This window comes from Cryptomeria japonica, chromosome 6 (genome assembly GCF_030272615.1).
Source record: "Cryptomeria japonica chromosome 6, Sugi_1.0, whole genome shotgun sequence".
Taxonomy (NCBI): Eukaryota; Viridiplantae; Streptophyta; class Pinopsida; order Cupressales; family Cupressaceae; genus Cryptomeria; species Cryptomeria japonica.
In genome coordinates, this window is record NC_081410.1 from 477021983 (window position 1) to 477041815 (window position 19833).

At 40.5% G+C, this 19833-nt stretch overlaps 1 protein-coding gene across 3 annotated transcripts in view; it reads right to left on the minus strand.

Annotated features, from left to right (window-relative positions):
• The window catches only part of LOC131051018 (2-oxoglutarate and iron-dependent oxygenase domain-containing protein CP2), a 147925-nt gene extending 128974 nt beyond the window's left edge, over nucleotides 1-18951 (minus strand). The window contains exons 1-2 of one of the 3 annotated variants that reach the window (XM_057985359.2): nucleotides 18712-18947; nucleotides 17735-18080 (exon numbers count right to left, since the gene is read on the minus strand). In XM_057985359.2, coding sequence (XP_057841342.2) covers nucleotides 17735-18052 — 318 coding nt within the window. In that variant the 5' untranslated portion in view covers nucleotides 18053-18080; nucleotides 18712-18947. Of the gene's footprint in view, nucleotides 1-17734; nucleotides 18081-18711 lie in introns of all 3 variants that reach the window. The other 2 variants (XM_057985360.2, XM_057985361.2) reach the window with 2 other exon arrangements.
• Between the last annotated feature and the right edge of the window lie 882 nt (nucleotides 18952-19833).

The window sequence follows — 19833 nt, forward strand, 5'->3', positions numbered from 1 at the left end:
TGCCTGACACCACTGTATAGCCTCTGCTTGACACCTGTACAGCCTTGCCTCACACCACCGTACGACCCTGCTCTAGACACCACCATACGACCTTGCCACCCTCGCCAGTATGGTCCGGGAACATTACAATGGTATCAGAGCTGGTGATCTTGCCAGCCTGTCGTGTAGTGGATGCAAGTGTACACTAGAAGGAGGTACCATTCTGCCGACAGAATGGGGGAACCACAGGATCCTGCAAGAGAAGTCATGGCACTATTAAGGGAGCTAACCAGAAGCCAAGCTCAGCTCAACGACACCATAACCAGAGGGGAACAACGACAACAAATCATGGAGGAAACCTTACGACAATTGGCCTTGGGAAAAACAAATGGAGAACAGAATGGGCAGGGCGATAATCCGGTCACTGGAAGGTCAAACTTCCAGCGCTCACATTCACGGCCACTGATGCCGACTTTTCCCCATAAATTAGAAGCGTTGCACGGGGAAGAACCCACCTTTCAGGAGATGCAAGCACAGTTGAACCAAGATTGGAGGGATGCAAATCTCGAGTGGGACATATCCTTCAAAGATTATGCTTAGCTCCGGATGAAATACTTAGGCGGCAGAAGTTGGGGCTATTATGGACACTATAACAATGACATAAGATCAACCTGTCATCCTTTGATGGGACCGGAGCAACCTCGACACGAGCTTGGATACAAAAAGCAGATACCTAATACCAACTCAACCCGATGCCTAAAGATGAAGCTATCAAGTTTGCAACACTTCACCTGGAAGGAGTCGCTCACGAATGGTGGCATCATGGAATGGTCACTCTCGGCCATGACCAGATAACTTCCTATGCCGACTTCACGGAGAGGCTCATAGACCGATTTGATGGGAGGGATCTAGAACTCAATTTCAAGGAGTTGGTGCAACTAAAATAGTCGAGACCTGTGGACAATTACATCACAGAGTTCCAGAGGCTATCCGTGTTGGTAACAGACATCTCAAAGCGGAGATTGGCAATCTTGTTCATGGACGGATTGATGGAACCACTGAAAGGTTGGGTGAAAGGGTTCAACCCAAGCACGCTCATAGAAGCAATCAAAAAGGACCGTAACATGGCAACATCTTCCTCTTCCTGAAATTTTGCACATACCAAACCACCCTTCGTTCTGAAGGAGAAGGATAATAAACCCTTTCTGAAGAAGTCATCGCTCGATGAAGCCACAAAACACGAACTCAAAAGGAAGAAGCTTTGTTTCACCTGTAGGGAGCCATGGGAGCCAGGACACCAATGTTTGGACAAAGGGAAGATTCGTTATATTGAGGTGATGTCCGATGGAGAAGAGGAGCATGAGGAAAGTGAACCACCAAGGGAAGAATATGCCAAAGAAACCAACCTGGTGGAGAGAATTTCCATATTGGTACGGAGGGGAGGCGTCATTGCCACACTGGCGAGTACCCCAAGGTGCAATGTGTTTAGGGTACGTGGTAATGTGTTTAAGGTGCAAGGTGCAAGGTGCAACGAGTCCTCCTTATGCTCGACAATGGGGCCTCGCTCAACTTCATAAACTCATCACTCGTCACCCGAAGGAGTTTCTGTACAAAGGAGCATGAAGGGTTCGATGTCAGGGTGGCAGGAGGCAATCTCCTATCATGCACTCACCTGGTTCCGCAACTACGCATCACCATGGGAAATTACACGATGACAAACAATTTCTTTGTAGTAGATCTGGATGACACAAATTTCATATTGGGCATTCAATGGATGGAGACCCTCGACCAGTACACGCAGAGCTTCAAAAAGATAGAGTTCTCATTCGAGGTGGATGGCAGGAAGGTGGTTCTTAGAGGAATGTCGAATGACAACCCGAGGGAGATTTCCGCCAAACGAATGGAAGCCATCTTTAGACATGATGAAGTAGTCTGGGCAGCACATTGCTTGATCTCGACAAAACCTGTGGAAGGGCAACCGACTTACTACCAGGATGAGGAACTTCAAGCGGTTTTGGATAAGCATAGTTTGGTCTTCGCTGATATTCCACCTGGTATACCCCCACACCAAGGGTTTGAGCACACCATCGAGTTGGAGGAAGGAGCAAAACCCGTTATCACCACACCCTATCGCCACCAGAAGAAGTTCAAAGAAGAGATAGAGAAAATGATCCAGGAACTCCTCGATAAAGGATGGATCCGGCCCAGCTCTAGCCCCTTTGCGTCCTCGGTGGTACTAGTGAAGAAGAAGGTCGGAACTCTCAGAATGTGTGTTGACTACCGTGCACTCAACAAGAAGACTATCAAGAATAGATACCCCATTCCCAGGATCGATGAGCTGCTGGACGAACTATATGGCGCAGTCTATTTCTCCAAAATTGATCTCCGCTCCGGCTACCATTAGATCCGTATGAGGGAGCAAGATGTGGAAAAGACAGCCTTTCGTTGCCATTACAAACACTATGAGTTCTTGGTCATGCCATTTGGATTAACCAATGCTCCAGCCACTTTTCAGTCCTGCATGAACCACATCTTCAACAAGCAACTGCGTAAGTTCCTACTAGTATTCTTCGATGACATACTCATCTACAGCAAGACCTGGGAGGAACATCTGGGACATTTGGATGAAGTACTGGGGATTATGAAATCGCAATCATTATATGCTAAAAGGTCCAAATGTGAGTTTGGAATGATCGAGGTCTTGTACTTGGGTCACGTCATTAGCAGTCGGGGGGGTACAAGTTCACCAAGAGAAGATTCAGGCAATTCTGGACTAGCCTCCACCCAAGACTCTCTCGGAGCTGCATGGATTTTTTGGATTGTGCAGTTATTATAGAAGGTTTGTGAAAGGAGTTTCACAACTTGGTGCACCACTGACAAATCTGACAAAGAAAGGATCTTTCCATTGGGATGCGCAGGCGCAACACACCTTTGACAAATTAAAAGAAGTTATGAGTAGGTGTCCAGTTCTAGCACTACTAGACTTCACTCACCCTTTCATCCTGGAGTGAGATGCCTTGGGAGAAGGCATTGGAGCGGTGTTGATGCATGACCATCACCCTATCGCGTTCGAGAGTCGGAAGCTCTCGAGAGCTAAGCGGTTGTACTCCATCTACGACAAGGATATGCTTGCCATCATGCACGCACTGACGAAGTTTCGGTAATACCTCGTCGGGGCAAAGTTTGTCGTACGGACAGACCACAACAACCTACGATATTTCTTGGAGCAAAGGGATTTGAACGAACGACAACAGAAGTGGGTGAGCAAAGTCTAGGCATTTGATTTCGACATTGAGTATGTGAAGGGCAAGAATAACGTGGTAGTCGATGCCGTGTCAAGAAGGCCTGCCATATGTTCTCTATCCCAGATTTCGGCGGATTGGAAGGAACATCTGTTGGTTGAATACTCCAAGAATACTTTCGCCTGCGAACTGATGGATGGTCAAGTGCAGGATGACCGATAGAAGGTGGTTCACGACATCATTTACTACAAGGAAAAAATTTATTTGGTACCTGTTGTGACCATTTCACACATCGCCCCATTAGGATGGGGACCCCCTCTTTTTTTCTTAAGTTTTGCTTTTCCCTTAGCTAGGTTTTCTCTCTGCTTGCTAAGTTTTGAGTGAGGGAGTGGTCGCCTGGGCTGGGTTGATTAGGGTTTCCTTCAAAGCTTAGCGTAGTCTGGATTTGGGAAGTCAGATATTGTCTACCTTGAACCCTAAGGTTGTCGCAAGAAGTGTTTAACCTTTTAGAGGAATAAGGATGGATAGAATGAAAGAAGAAGTGATAGGTCTCAGGTCAGGGTAGGTCTGGATTGATGGTTTTCTTGTCATATTCTTGTTTTCCTCCCGGTCAGAGCCTATTAAGCAGAGTCAATGGCCACGGGGAGACTCACTAGGTGATTTCGGGGACTAGAATGCATTTTGCCTTAGGAAGAAGGTTTGAAGCGATCATGATGGAAGTTAGCCTAAAATAGGAATTTCGCTCCTGACCCTTCCAAAGGGTCCAAAGCGAATTCCTCTACAAGACACTCCACCTTGACCCAAACTATGAGCTAACCCATTCCTAGGCTTCAATGAAGGTAAAAACACTTGTTTGAATGAAGAAAGGTGAAAATGAAGCCAGGACTTGAGCTCAAAGAGGAATTTCTCTCCTGACCCTTCCAAAGGGTCCAGAGCGAAATTCATGTAAAACCTTACTTTCTACAAAAACTGGAGCTATATGTCAACCTAAAGGATAAATTTGCATGATCATGATGGAAGGAAGACTAACAAAGTGTGTCCAAGGCATGAAAAGGAGGAAGCAAGTGGAAGATTAGCTCAAAATGAGAATTTCGCTCCTGACCCTTCCAAAGGGTCCAGAGCGAAATTCCTAAAATCCATCTTTTCCTCTCAATTTTGTGTCTAGCCAAGTGTATATCAAGATCGAAGAAGTCCTTAGGCATAGCTTTGAGTTGCTTATGATCACCAAAAGTGAAGGAATTAAGCTAAAATCAGAATTTCGCTCCTGACCCTTCCAAAGGGTCCAGAGCGAAATTCTTGAAGGACACCTATTTTCCCTTGGAGATGGTCGAATCCTTGGTTTTTATGGCATAGATAGGTATGGGGTGACGTATCCTTGCCTTTTGAGGTGGATTGGAATTGAAAGAATGGAGAAATGTGCTCAAAATTAGAATTTCGCTCCTAACCCTTCCAAAGGGTCCAGAGCGAAATTCATATTTCCTCTATTTTGCTCCTTAGCTTGACCAAGTTTGGAACTTCTAAGGCATGGTTTGGTAGGTTTTGATGCATGTTTGCCTTAGAGAAGAGGTTTTAGACTTTGAGATGATGAAAATCAACCTCAAAGAGGAGTTTCGCTCCTGACCCTTCCAAAGGGTCCAGAGCGAAATCCTCCATTTAGCCTTCTTTTGACCTTAAAAACCTAGTTTGACCTTGCCTAGACCCAGTTCAATGGAGGATTGTCTTGATCGCGATGAGAGGATGTTGAATTGATCAAGTCTGGAGGAGAATGAGATGAAAGGAAGTAAGAAACTAGCCAAAAGTGAGGATTTCGCTCCTGACCCTTCCAAAGGGTCCAGAGCGAAAATCCTTGAAGACCTCAATTTCTTCCTTGTCTAAGCCAAATTCTTAGTTTCTAAGACATGTTTGGAGGTGTTTTGAATGTTCTAGCCTTAGAGAGTGACTTGAGGTGGAGGAGCTGAAGGATTTTGGCCAAGAAAGTGAATTTCGCTCCTGATCCTTCCAAAGGGTCCAAAGCGAAATTCTTCAAAACACTCATTTTCCCTTAGCCAAAGTCAAGACCAAGATGGAGATGAAAGGAGAATGATCTATGTTTGCCTCCCAGAGAAGATTGAAGGTGAAAAAAATGAACAATCAAGCCCAAATCATGATTTTCGCTCCTGACCCTTCCAAAGGGTCCAAAGCGAAAATCTACCTAGACCTCATTCCCTTCCTTGTTTGGCCAAATTTTGATTTGCAAGGCATGTTGAAAGGAGGAATGGACATATTTTTTTGCCTTTGGAAATGTTTGAAGGCATTGAAAAGTGAGGATTTTGACCAAGAATGGAAATTTCGTTCCTGACCCTTCCAAAGGGTCCAGAGCGAAATTCCTTACAAACCTATTGTTTTAACCTTGCTTGAGCTTAAAACCTTGTTCCTTGGATGAGAAATGGTGAAATGCATCTTGTAAGGAAGAATGAGATTGAGAAGATGAAAAAACAAGTCAAGAATGAAAAATTCACTCCCGACCCTTCCAAAGGGTCCAGAGCGAATTTTCTCAAAACCACCTTTTTTCCCAATTTTGTGCCAAGTCTAGCACAGACTAAGGTGAGTTCAAGAAAGAGAAGTCCTTAGGAGTGATTTCAAATTACTAATGATTATCAAATTTGAAGGAATTGAGCCAAATAGTGAATTTCGCTCCTAACCCTTCCAAAGGGTCCAGAGCGAAATTCCTAAAATCACTTATTTTCCTAGCAAAATCAAGTCAAACTTGGGTTTTTATAGCTTGGATGAATGAGAAGTGTTTTCTTGCCTTTTGAGGTTGATTCAAGTTGAAAGGATGGAGGAAGAAGCCTAAAACCAGAATTTTGCTCCTGACCCTTCCAAAGGGTCTAGGGCGAAATTGTGCAAAACCTATCTTTTCCCTCAATTTTATGCCAAGTCTAGTGTGGATCAAGATTAAAGGTGTCCTTAGGCATGTCCTTGAATTGCCAAGAATCATCAAACGTGTGGATTTTGAGCTAAAACTTGAAAATCGCTTCTGACCCTTCCAAAGGGTCCAGAGCGAAATTCTAGATAGGTCCTGTCCCTGGCTAGGTTTTTGAGCGAATTTTCCTTTTTAAGCCTTGTGAAGATCAAACCAATGTTGCTAAATTGAGAAGTGGATTCAAAATGAGGGAGTCTAGATGAGTTGAAGTGAAGAAAGTGAAATTGAGTGTGAAAAAGCAAGCAAAGAGTGAATTTCGCTCCTGACCCTTCCAAAAGGTCTAGAGCGAAATTCACAAAATGTCATGTTTTCCTCCAGGGTAATATTGAGCCAAGCCAGTAATCAAGGTGAATGGACCTTGGAGATTGCCTTAGAGAAGGTTGTCAATCAAACAAAGGTGAGTTTTGACCTAAAGAAGGAATTTCGCTCCTGACCCTTCCAAAGGGTCCAGAGCGAAATTCTCATTATCACCTAATTTGCCCATGTTAGCAACTAAAGAATTGAATCCCTAGGTTTTGTTGAGCTAAAACAAGCTCACCTTTAAGAGGATTTTGGAGCGAAAAAATGAGGTAATTGAGACAAAATCAAGAAAATCGCTCCTGACCCTTCCAAAGGGTCCAGGGCGAAATCCTTGGGGAAGACCTATTCTTCACCTTGTTTGGACTAAGACAAAGACAAGTTGCAAAATTATAATGATAAGAGCATGAAGTGATGACAAATCAAGGTTGTGAAGATGATGATTAATGGAGTAAATATAACTAAGTGAGATAGTCAAACAAGCATCCTTGGGGTGATTGAAATCTCTCTCATATCATGGACATTCTAGTGTCTTAGAAAAAGAAAAAAAAAACATCTTCTAGATTTGCCTTGTCTCTTCAAATAATCCACAAGCGAATTTATTCAAGACACATTTTGTCCTAGTTAAAATCACTCACTAAGCCTTATCTTTGGTAAATAAAGCAAATAAGCCTTGATTAAACCATTGCTAAAATAAAATAAAAAATCAACCTTTAGGCTTTGAAATTATTTTAAAAATCAAAAATCCACATTTTGGCGCTCAAAATACATTATTTTTGCTTTGTAATCAAGTCGGCCAGCTTGTAGAGGGGTTTTTATTTTATTTATTTATGCATTTACCAAGTCGGCCAGCTTGTAGAGGGGTTTTTAATCAAGTCGGCCAGCTAGTGGAAAAGTGAGGTGAGCGCCCTATAAAGGAGAGGTGTTTTTTGAAATCATTTGTCATTCATTCACTTTCTCTCATGCGAATTTGAAGAGCAGAATTAGAAGTGTGAATTCTAGCTGGTTGAAGGCGAATTTCTCGATTAAGAGCTGGTTGAAGGCGAATTTCCAGATTTTGAAGGAAGCTTGAAGGCTGATTGAAGGTGGAAGCCATCAAAGAGAAGGACCTGAAATTCAAATTAAGGACCTTTGTCCACCAGATCTTCATTTTCCTTTATCCTTTTTCAAGGTTGATAGCTAGAAATCAAGGAAAAGGTATGTATAATCGGATTTTTGAAAGCTTATTCAAGATTTGATTTAATTTTCCATATCAATCCTTTGTAAGGTTAAGTCTTTCACAATCTGATTTCAATTCACAATTAATATTAATTTGAAAATTAATAATTCTAAGGATTTATCACATTATTTTCAAATAAATATTTATTTATTTCCTTGAAAAGACTTAAATCCCATACCTTAAGGTATTATGCTCAAACCTAACTTTAAGCCTTTTGTGTAGGTATCAAATGACGACCCCCAAAGCCAGTGGATCCACTACCCAACAGGCTCTCATCAAGGAGGATCAGAAGAACGATGAATTGGAGACCAGGATCGTGTCCAAGTGGAGCAATATCACAGACACCAATCTAGGAAACTTCAATGTGAAGAAGTTTCGGGAAGCGCCTTACATCGGCAAGCCGTCACCTGTTGCGAAGAGGATAATTGAGAGTGGCATCATCAAGGCCGCAGGTTTCCCTCCTACATTCAAGTGTCACGAGTTGATGATCGAATGTGCCCGACACTATGATTCACATTCAAGGACGATCATAGCTGAGGATGGAATTGTCTTAGCCTACCTTTCAGAGGAAGCTATAAGTGAAGCTTTTCATCTCCCACAGCAGAGAGACATGATCTACAAAAGTCTGGAAGGAGCTAGGTCTATCTACGAGGATGATCCTGATTCCTGTCTGAACTTCATCAACAAGAATTGGTTGCTCAAGAGCAGACCTCGCCTGAACAAGATTCCCAATACGCCACACAGAATTGATTTCCAAGAAGAATTCAAGGACTTGATAACCATGCTCAATTGGGTTACTGGTGCCTCTCAAGCTTTCTTCTTCGACAAATGGATGTTCTTCTTCATACAAGTGATTGTGCAAGGAAAAGGAAAGCTCAATTGGGCTAGAATCATTAGTAATAACTTGGACGTGCAGTTGAGGAGGCTAGCCCCTACCAAGTCATTCCACATGAGTTCATATGTTATATATTCCTTAGTCAGGAGTTTTGAGTATGCCGGGCTACCACACAGAGCAGTTGTTCGAAGAGGACCAGGAGAAATATTAGTTTGTGATTCTTATGTTCAACTACATCATCCGCCAAGGAATGATTACAAGCTAATCAATGAAACCTTCACGATGTATATCACCAGGACATTGCAAGGAGGGATTCATCATCGATTATCTCCGGAGGCACAAGAACTCATGAAGAAGCATGGTGCATGGTTCATTCAGTTTCCAAAATTCACCTATATCAGGGTCCATGGATGCCCTTCACCTCCCTATATGTTGCCAAGGTATCCTACAGATAGGATAATATTACTTGAGGTGACCAGACAGTTGGCAGCCTATGCTAGAACATCAAGACATAAGCATGGAAATAGAATCCCTGTACCTATTCTACTAGGGAGTTCAATTGAAGTATGCCCTAACTCTCAAGCCGCAAAGGATGCAGAAAAGGAATTATCTCTATATTCGTTCACATCCTTTGCCTCAAGGGAGAATTTTGACCCTCATGGTCACATGGAAGAGACAGTTGGGAAGAAGTACAAGCATGAGTTTCAAGTAGAGGACTTCTGGATGAATATTCAGGATGATATAGAGGTGAAAAGAAAGATGCATTCTAGATTACCCTTGGATCTCATCAGGAAATGTAAGGTTTATAGAGTAGCCGATCAAGCCCAGGACAGTAGTAGATATCTCCAATCTTCCTATGAGAAGGAAGATAAAGAAGTGAAGGTAGATTGGAACGAGCCCGAAGTTGCCGACTTAAGAGCATTGATGGATCCCGTTTTAACTTGCACTCGCAGATGGGTGGACATACAGCATCAAAAGTTGAAAGAGCAGAATGTATCTATGACATTCACCCTGGAAACAAGAACAGAGGAAGGAGAAGCAAGTGTGAGTGAGAATGCTTCTCATTCCAAGGGATCAAAGAGAAAGGAAGGACCTCAGAAGAGAGAACCTTCCAAGAAGAAGCAAAAAGCGAATCCTGACCGTCCACCGAGTACATCTTCTAGGCATGAGAAGGAAGCAAGTCAAGGAGAAGATCAGAGACAGATAGTGTATGAAATTGATGAGTCTATGGAATCCATGGTGCAAAATGATAAACAAGGTAAAGGATAGACACCTCAACATTCATCGAGTCAATCTCTCCAGGTTGGTGCTAATGAACAAGAAGAAGAAAAGAATGATGATGAAGCAACATCTCCTTTCAGGGAAGATAGACCTCTGCCTAAAGAAATACAAGTGAGGGAAAGGAAGTCTTACATTCCAGATTGGCTAAAAGAAAGGCTGACAAGGGTAGTTGTGGTCGAAGAGGAAGTACAAGTGTTCGACTTGGAAAGTCTCATAGGAAGTTCTCATGAAGAGATCGAAAAGAGGAAGGCCACAAAGATGTCAAAAGTAATTAGAGATGAAGCAGGATCCAGAAAGGTACAGATAGCTACACCAACGGTAGACAAGTATGAGGATGAGATTCTAGCAGAAGAATATGATCTAGACACAGTTGATCTTGGTCCACTTACCTCCGAGCAGGCTATGGAAGAAGCAACCGATTCAGTGAGAGCACTTAATGACAAACTCAAAGAAGAAATGGAAAAGAATAAGAAGCTAGAAAGAGAGGTCAGTGCTTGTAGGAATTATTTTAGCCATCTTAATCAACCTTTGAGACGACAGGATCCAGCAATATCTCCTTTGCATGCACTTCCTCTTGAATCAATAAATGAGGCAAAAAGGGTAAAGAGCTTGGTCCAGCTCATGAGTTCTTGGATTGATGAATCTTACAAGGTAGCCATTGAATTTGCAACAAGAATGATGAAGACAGTCCATCGAGCTATCCAGGTCCTTGAGATCATCCATAATCTGATGATAACTGTGGATGCATTCACTCACACTAGAGACGTTATCATCCTGGTCTTGCAAGTGATAAGGACACCGAGACAGATTCTAGCACAAGAGAAGATAATGGATTTAGAAGCCCATAGCCTTCTGCAGTGGTCAACTTTGCTCCAGATGAAGGAAGTTCTTTTCGAAGATATCAATACCAGATGCAGCCGAGTCGAAGACACCATCCACCCTATTCAAGACAAGGTGTTTGATGTATTGTGTACAATCCTTGACAGAAGGATAGAGATCGAGACAGATGTGGATGTCCAAGAGTTGGAAGGTAGGATCAAAAGCATTTTCTGCAAGGAAGAGAACATTGTCACGGAAAAGCAGCGAGATCAGATGAATGCTACTATGTTCCTGATTGAGAAGACAAAAGAAATTGAGCCTGGATGGGAGACGACCCTTCTCACAGCTTTTGATCAAGTCCTTCACTTGGAAGAACGAACGAAGAATCTTCCTGAGATTCCCATTGTTGAGATTGAGAAGATTACGTCCAGATTCATTGAATATGCTAGAAAAGAACATAGGAAAGGGAACAAAGTTCTAGATGAAAAGTTGTTATAAAATGATGTGGCAACTTAATTCCTATTTGGCTATGTCTCCTCGTTATTTGAGCCAATTCCTATTGGCTCTGGATTGATAATGTTTATCTAAATGAGGACTTTTTTGTAACAAACCCTAATTAGGGTTTAGGTGTCAAAATCTCAGCCGTTGATCTTCTTTTGATCCAGGTCGTTCATTGTATTTGAGAGTGCTATATAAGCCCTCACTCATTTCATTCAGGGAGTTAGAGAGTTAGAGAGAGAGAGATTTGGAATTTATAAGTTTAATATTGTCAGCAATAGAGAAATAAGTAGTGAAGAGAGAAAGTTGAACAATTGTTGTTTTATTTGGCTATGAGATCAATGAAATATTGAAGTTATGGTGTTTTATTGCAATCCTTGTGGCTATTTTCATGGTTGTTTATCTTCTTGAATCACTCTTAGTAGAGATATCATTTAAGTTTTAAGTTTGAAGGACGAATGTTGTGCTTGATCTTTGATAAGACTCATATTCCAAACCACTAGCTCCTTACTAATTGTAAGAACGCCCTGTGTGGTCAATTGGAAACATTGAGATTGTTTAAGAAGTTCAATCATTGTTGGAGGCATTGATATGTATCTTATTGATCGTATCTATCCCCTTGGTGATTTGAAAATCATTGAATCCCCTTAGAAGATCGCACCAATTCCAATGGAGTTGTAATCTTTTGGCAATACTGAAATTGGTAGAGTTCTATCAAGACCAATCGTCATTGAATCATTCTTAGGATTAGTTTAGTCTCACCTCCTTAAAACCTTTATCTTTTGATCTTTTTGAAACATCAGTTAGTATTAAGAGAATCATGTTTCCTCATTAGAAAAGTAATCACATGAACAAGCTTTCCCTGAAAGTACGTAAGGCCCCTTGAAAAACAGTAAACACAATGACCACTGGTGCTTATCCACGAGTAGAGATCCTACATAATAGAACCTTGAAGCTTCTCCGATTGATCCTTCTGCAATATCTTCAGCATTCGGAAGCTTTATTCAAGAGAGGGTAAGGTACCTTTAAGTATTTTATTTTGTGTTTGGTCATGTACAAAATACACATCAACAGTACCCGAGTCCAAGATGAAGGAAAAGGTTCTAAAGGAAATGCACGACTCTCCCTTGGTCGGACACCCGAGATACTTGAAAACCCACAGACAGGACCGAGAAAGGTTTTCCTGGAAGGGACTTAAGAACGACGTTTTGCAGTATGTGCATGAATGCTCCACCTGTCAGCAGAACAAATTTGAGCACACCTTACCGACCGGACTGCTACAACCATTGCCAATCCCTGACCAGAAATGGGATAGCATCTCGATGGATTTCATTACTGGGCTCCCCAGAGTGTAAAGAAAGGATTGCATTTTCGTCGTGGTAGACCGCTTGACCAAGTATGCCCATTTTTTTGCCATCCCCACAGGATACCAAGCAGTTCAAGTGGTCAAGTTGTTCTTCCGTGAGGTATTCCGCTTACATGGTCTACCACAAAACATAGTAAGTGATAGGGATAGCCGTTTTTTGAGTACCTTCTAGATGGAGTTATTTCGGTAGGCAAGAACCGAGTTGTCACCCAGCACGAGCTACCATCCATAGAGAGACGGACATACCGAGATTGTGAACAAATGGCTGGAGGGTTATCTCAGGAACTATGTCTCAACACAACATAAGGCTTGGGTTCGCTGGCTACATTTAGGTGAACACTGTTACAACACCACCTATCACATGTCGATAGGCATACCACCCTTCAAAGTACTATATGGTTATGAACCTTCTTCATTTGTTGATCTGGCATTGGGAGATAGTCGTGCATCGAGGGCCAAAGATTGGCTTCAGGAGAGTTCAGACATCCTAACATCTCTCAAAGATAACCTGCAGAGGGCTCAAAACCAGCAGAAGATGTATGCCGACCGACACCGGATTGAGCGAAATTTTGAGGTGGGCGATCTGGTATACCTCCGACTTCAACCATACAGACAATCCTCCTTGAAGACAAGTTATAAGGAGAAGTTAAAACCGCGTTTCTATGAAACCTAAAGGGTGGTTCGGAGGGTGGACAAAGTTACTTGCGAGTTGGAGCATCCTGAGGGGAGTCGGATTCACAATGTTTTTCACGTGTCATGTGTCAAGAAGGCCGTCACGCAACGTGTCACAGTGTCCAAGGATCTGCCACCCATCAATGAAGAAGGAAAACTAATTCTGGAACCGGCGGAGATCATCGATGTCAGAGAAAAGAGGCTGAGATTGCGCACAGTCAAGGAGTTCCTTGTGCGCTGGAAGAATCTACCAATCGAGGATGCCACCTGCAAAGGCGAGCAAATTTTGGAGGCAAGCAATTTTTGGCCCAGAAGGACTGTGATGTCCCCGATATAATTAAATAATAAAATTATAATACTTTATTGTAAGGCCCCAAATTTAATAACAAATATTTTGGGCCCTTTATTTTATTAGATTAGTCAAGTCTTAGTTTGGTCGTGTCGGCCAGTTTGTAACCCTAAGGGAAATTTCCCGGAGCCCATATTTATGGCCGAGTCTATCATTTGTGTTGTTATGCGAATTTGGTATTTCTCTTTGTTTATGCGAATTCCAGTTGGAGTTCGGTTGTCAGCCATTTCGGAGGTGGAAGATCCTCCCTACTTGGTATCCGCAATTTCAGTGAGATTCATCCCTCGCCCTATTCTGCTCTGTGTGCTTGTTCCGGATCTGGCAAATCTAGAACCACATCATTGTTGAATCAAATATTACTTCTAGTTGCATATCTGATAATCTGGTATACATGCATGTCAACTAAGTCCAAGGATTCCTAACATTCAGAGTTCATTACTTGATATGCTTGCGAAAGACCAACCCCTTCACCACACACAGGTTGAAGTCCACCGTACACCTTCTTCACCGTACGGTCACACTCTCTTCTCACCACCATACGGCCTGCTTCCCTGACACCACCGTACAGCCCTGCTTCTTGACACCACAGTACAGCCCTGCTTGACACTCGTACGGCCTTGCCTGACACCACCGTACAACCTCTACCTGACACTCGTACAGCCTTGCCTCACACCACCGTATGGCCCTGCCTGACACCACCGTACAGCCTCTGCTTGACACCCGTACGGCCTTGCCTCACACCATCGTACGACCTTGCTCTAGACACCACTGTACAACCTAGCCACCCTCGCCAATACGGTCCGAGAACATTACAAGGAGATTCAAATGTTTGTGACTAATCATCATATGTCACAAGCCATATCCAAAACCTTCTCCAACTTGGAGTTGTTGAAGGTAATTTAAATTTTAGTTTTTTTTTTTTGTTTTTTTTTTTTATTGTTGATGTGTGACATGTATTTTTTTATACAATGTTAGGTTGTCGAAACACAATTTGCATCTCACACAATTGTCTTAAGACAACTTCTAAAGGTGCATGAGGCCTCAAGTTCTATGGTCAGCAACAGCTGATGGAGTGTATGGACGCAAAGTGTGCAACAAGTTATCATTAACCATTGGATTTCTTACTAAACAATTTATAAAACATTGTAAAAATATAAATATGTTAGTTCAACGATAGTATTTCTGTTGCAATGACACTTCTGATTTTTTGGAGTGGTTATTAAATTATTTGCATAGTTGGGAAACTCAAACTTAGCGGTCAAAATTTTGACTCGATCTCGATGCTTGCCAAAAAAATAATTACACAAAAAATTAGAAATAATGCAATTAGAGAACACATTAGTCTATTTTGATCATCAATTTGTCATAATCCGAAGATTACATATGACATAGTTTCATAAGGGTTTCCAAATTTGTAGGTAACATTTATAATATATTTCTCTCAGTATATAACACCTTTAATAATAAATAATTAGTTATAAATTTAAATATTAATAGATATTTTTATTTAAAAATTTAAGCATAAAGGCTAGTTTTGTATTATTGTTTATAAACAAAAAAGGTCACACTCCTATACACATTGGTTGGACATAGAAGGATCCATAAAGGACATTTGGGTTTCATAAATTGCACACAATTTGTCAATGACAATCGAGAAGATGGTTCACTCCCCTTAAGCCGACTTACCTTCCCTTCCAAAAAATTTCAAGATTTATTTTGCTCATGCAATGGTTGAGTTGGGGATGGATGCTAGGCTAGAAGTCAATAGTTTCATTTCTTCAAGCTCATGGTTGGGAAAAGTCTACAAGCATTCATCAGACTAGACTTGATTTAATACAAATCTAGAAACCTACCTTAACTACAAATTTGAAAACCCTTCTAACATAAAAATGAATTGCACAAGTTTGACTAGGAAAATTAAAAGTGTTTTTGTAGAAACCTAGCCGAGTCATGGCAAGAATACAAACAAGACTCAACATGCAATAGGAGGATTGGCTCAACACATAAAGTTCATGAGTCTTCCAACTATGGTTGATTGAATAGTGAACAACCGTGCAATGCTTCCAATTCAGAGCATTCAAGGAGCATGTTTTAACACATATATCCTATGTTCTATGGAGTTTCTAGAACAAGGATAGTAGGACACATTTTACGGATGGAAGCCATTTTTGGGGACGACAAGGAACGACAATACAAAAGTTAATATTGTACATAATACATATACATAATCTTTTACAAGTTTAGTCATAGTTGACATCAAGGTTCATGTTTGGAGATTCACTTAATCCATCAAACTCAAAATTTAATGTCAACAGTTCAAGTATAGCAGCAATTCCAAATAAAAATTTCATATTTTTCATTACAACCAAAGGTCTCAAGGATACAAAATGACAAATGTCCAACAATAGGAATAGCAGGAAGATTACGGATATAAAATTATCTAATTACCAATAACTAGGCCTCATACAAATGTGACTCATTTGGGTTATCGATAGCAAATTGGCCTCTAAATCTAAGTCACTCCTATATCAAATTGTGACTCCAAGGAGGCCCTGACCAATACTTGCTACACCTCCTCATCAAGCTATATAGATCCACATGTCTCTTTTATTCATTCCTTTTTCCCTTACTCGAAAAAATTGGGACATTTGGATGTCCCCAAGACAGTCGAAGGACTATATAAGGCTTCCAAAGTGGCCATTTTGATGATGTGCCCTACAACCCCCATGTCCCAAAAAAAATGTTAGGGGATAGGGACACAAGATTTGGTGGGGATGAGAGAAGGGAGGACCAAACATGTTCCCATGTAACACAATATATGGCCATGAAATGTAACCTTTTGAGTCAAAATTCGATGAACAATCTCGTATCTGTGCATCATAACCTTCAGTTTCAGGTAAAGCAACTGCAAGGTGAAAAGTTAATCTAATACTAGATCCATGTCCTCGTCATTTATTAGATTGATCCTTCATCCCTTACCCTTCTTTTCATACACATCTCTCTGCTCCTTGATGAAATGTTTCAAAAAGGTCATTTCTTCTAATTATATAAAATTCTGTGACTTTGAAGCATTTAGCCAGCAGTAAGAATTATTTTCAGAAAATATGTGTTGATATTCACTAAATTGTATGGTTATTTTATGGTTTTGACAGACCATTTCTGTTTGCTTTACTGTTATGACAATACTTACTGGATATATAGTTGGTGAAAAGGATAGATAGTCTTTAAACCGAAAGAGAAAACTTACCAATTCCAACCAATGCTTCAGTTTATCACATCCCCTGTGCTGGAGGATATAGTTCTGGAAGCATTGTTCTCTAGGCTTGTGATGTAAGGGTAGACTAACCTCAGTCTCTCACGCATTAATATTCTCAAGACATCCAAATTTTTTCAATAATCCTTCAAAAAAAAGCTGCTTCAATTCACTTATTTGGCAAAAGTCACTTTCATAGATTCTCATGTTTGACTCACATCCTGAAAACTCAACTATTTCTGGTGCTCCATGACAATGAGCATGCCAAAAAAAAGACCAGATGGAAATGATGCTTTCCTTTATTTAAGGGTGGGTCTCCATAACCTAATACAAGCTACAAGTATGATACAACCTGCCTGGGCTGCCCTTAAAAATATTGTATTTTTTCAACACACAAGAAACTTGACTGTTCTAAAGCAGGCCTAACACAAGCCACTTATCTGGGGTGCAAGTCCTAGGTAAGTTTGGCACAATGGAAACTCCTAGGAATTGTTTTGGGGTGTTGTACAAGTTCCAGGCAATTTGGGTTGGATAGTCTCTTTCAGAAATAGCTTCTTAGCCTAAAGATGATGTAAGAGGCATATGCTTGATGGCACATCATAAAATGGCCATCAAATGCCACAATTTACTAGTTAAAAAAGCAAGGCTCTTCCTCGTCAAAAGAAAAGAACGCCCTAGAAGCATTTTAAAATTCAAATCTGAGCTCTGAAAACTAAAAATAATTTTTTTTAAAAACCAGCACTTACTTCTACTTGTTAATGCTAGGAGTGACAGATTTTCGTAAGGATGTAATTTCTCAATCGCAACCGCAGACATGATCCTTCCTTGCTTTTGTAGAGTGAGATAGCAATGTTTTAAAGTTGATGTAAGGCACTAATTCTCAGATGGCATAAAAGATGAATTTTACAAATTAAGAAAAAATTGATGTAAAAGATTGACAGTGAATCGATCCATTTGCTTACCCGCATCCGCTCACCACGTGGCAAATAGCTACTTATGACGTCACTCATGTGCTGGAGCTTAATCTCTCGCCGCGCATTCAGAGAGTCTGGTGGAAGGAACCTCTCCAGAGCACTAAACACAGCAGGGTGATAATCCGTCCTCACATCATCATAGTTCTCTGGCTTATGATCCATATTTGGCTGCTTCCTTAGCCTAACAGTCCTTTTAGCCTCATCTTGAATCTCATGAGAAAGGTGGGCGGATTTAGCAGAAGCTGATCCATTGGCATTCTGTGCAACTAATTTACTTTTCTCCCCCATTTCTGCTACCATTGTCATTGTAACCCTAGTTCTTATCTACAACACCCTGAAACATCACACCAAACCCCCAGTATTGTTAAATATTTCAAGCTTCCACGTGTCTACATACTAATTCAGACTTCCCAAACACCTCTGACATACTTCTGTAGCAAGAGGTCTAGAGTTGCAACTATTCAACCCAAAACTTGTCATGTCGAGAAATAAGAAACCATTGCTATTGAACAAACACAAAGATAATTCCAAAACCCATACATAAAAACGTCAAGGTAGCTAATAAGGTCACCACCAAGCAAAACTAATAATAAGCAATGTCAGAATTATGCATAATAATGCACTCCTACTTAACATTTTTGTATGCCACACTTCACATTACTAAATAGAAACATGCAACCGGATTTATACAGAAAAAAACCTATATAAAACAGAAATGCCTGTGAAAATCTATGATATTTCAACAAAATTGCATGATACTTAAGTCACATAAGCATAAATTATCTGGAGAAGCTCACTACTAAGCATGCACATACTGTTCAAAGTTTTGCAAATATTGACAGACCAAAATGAAAAGGTGCAATTACTCACGAAAAACAATTTTACAAAAGTCATAGTGATCCAGCACAAGGTTAAAAAAAATTCTGAGGTAGAAATAAATATGTATAATTTTAAACCGATCTTACTCGTTATTTTTCTTCTGCTGCTGCGCCAATTTTAGTGTTGAGAAAGCTAACTTAGTAGGGTTTCGGAAAATATGTGAAGCAGATGAATTCTGGAGCTGTGTTGCAGCTCAGAGGATGTATCGTACATTTACGTGCCAACATCCGACATAGTTGTTTAAAGGCTTGTCCAAAATATTTAGGGTTTCCATATTTGTACTCTGATGCCAGTAACCCAATATATATATAACCTCAATTTCATGAAATTTCTTTGGCCAACTGAAAACAGCCATTTGTAGGGGCGTGGCGTGTGGGACCCGCGTTTGCGCTACTCAAACTCGTAAATGAAAATAAAAATAAAATAAAACGGTTTAACTTATATCATAAAAATTTCGTACAATTATGGATTCGAGGTGACACTCGACCTTTACGCTCAAATAGATATCATGTTTCTGAAATTAGGAAAACTACACCAACCTTATTTTGCACCTCCCAAATTAATCGTTGGCACTTCGCATCCTTAAAATGACCATTTAACACTGTAAATAGTCAGCTAATATTAATTTTTAATTATTTTTTAGTTGATAATAAGTAAGATCAAATTATTTTTTAGTTGATCATAGTGCATGATCCATCATCAATATTTGGATCATACTGCATGATAAAAGAAAGAGAGCTGAATTATTAGAGTAGCAACATACCAAAAAATCTAAAAAGATAGAGGGAGAAGGGAGAAGGCATTTTTTATTTGATAATAAGTAAGATTAAATTCATGTAGCTTATTAGTAATTTTTTGGATTCAAATGTGTGTAGATTTTTCTTATCAACTTTTCGAATCATACTGTCATGGAGATGAAAAGCAAGAGAATAGAGTTAATCAACATTTTGGACCATACTACATGATCCATCATGAGGATGAAAAGCAAGAGAGCAAAATTATGAGAGTGGCAACATACCAAAAAAAACTAAAAAGATAGAGGGAGAAGGTTCTAGAACAAGGTGGGGGAGGGCTTGAGAAGAAAGTAAGGAAAAATGGAGAAAAAAATGAGTGAAAAATGAAAAAAAGTTTAAAAATCAAGAAATAAAAATAAGATAAAAAATTAAATACACACACAAAAACAAAAACAAAAAAAATACCAACATAAA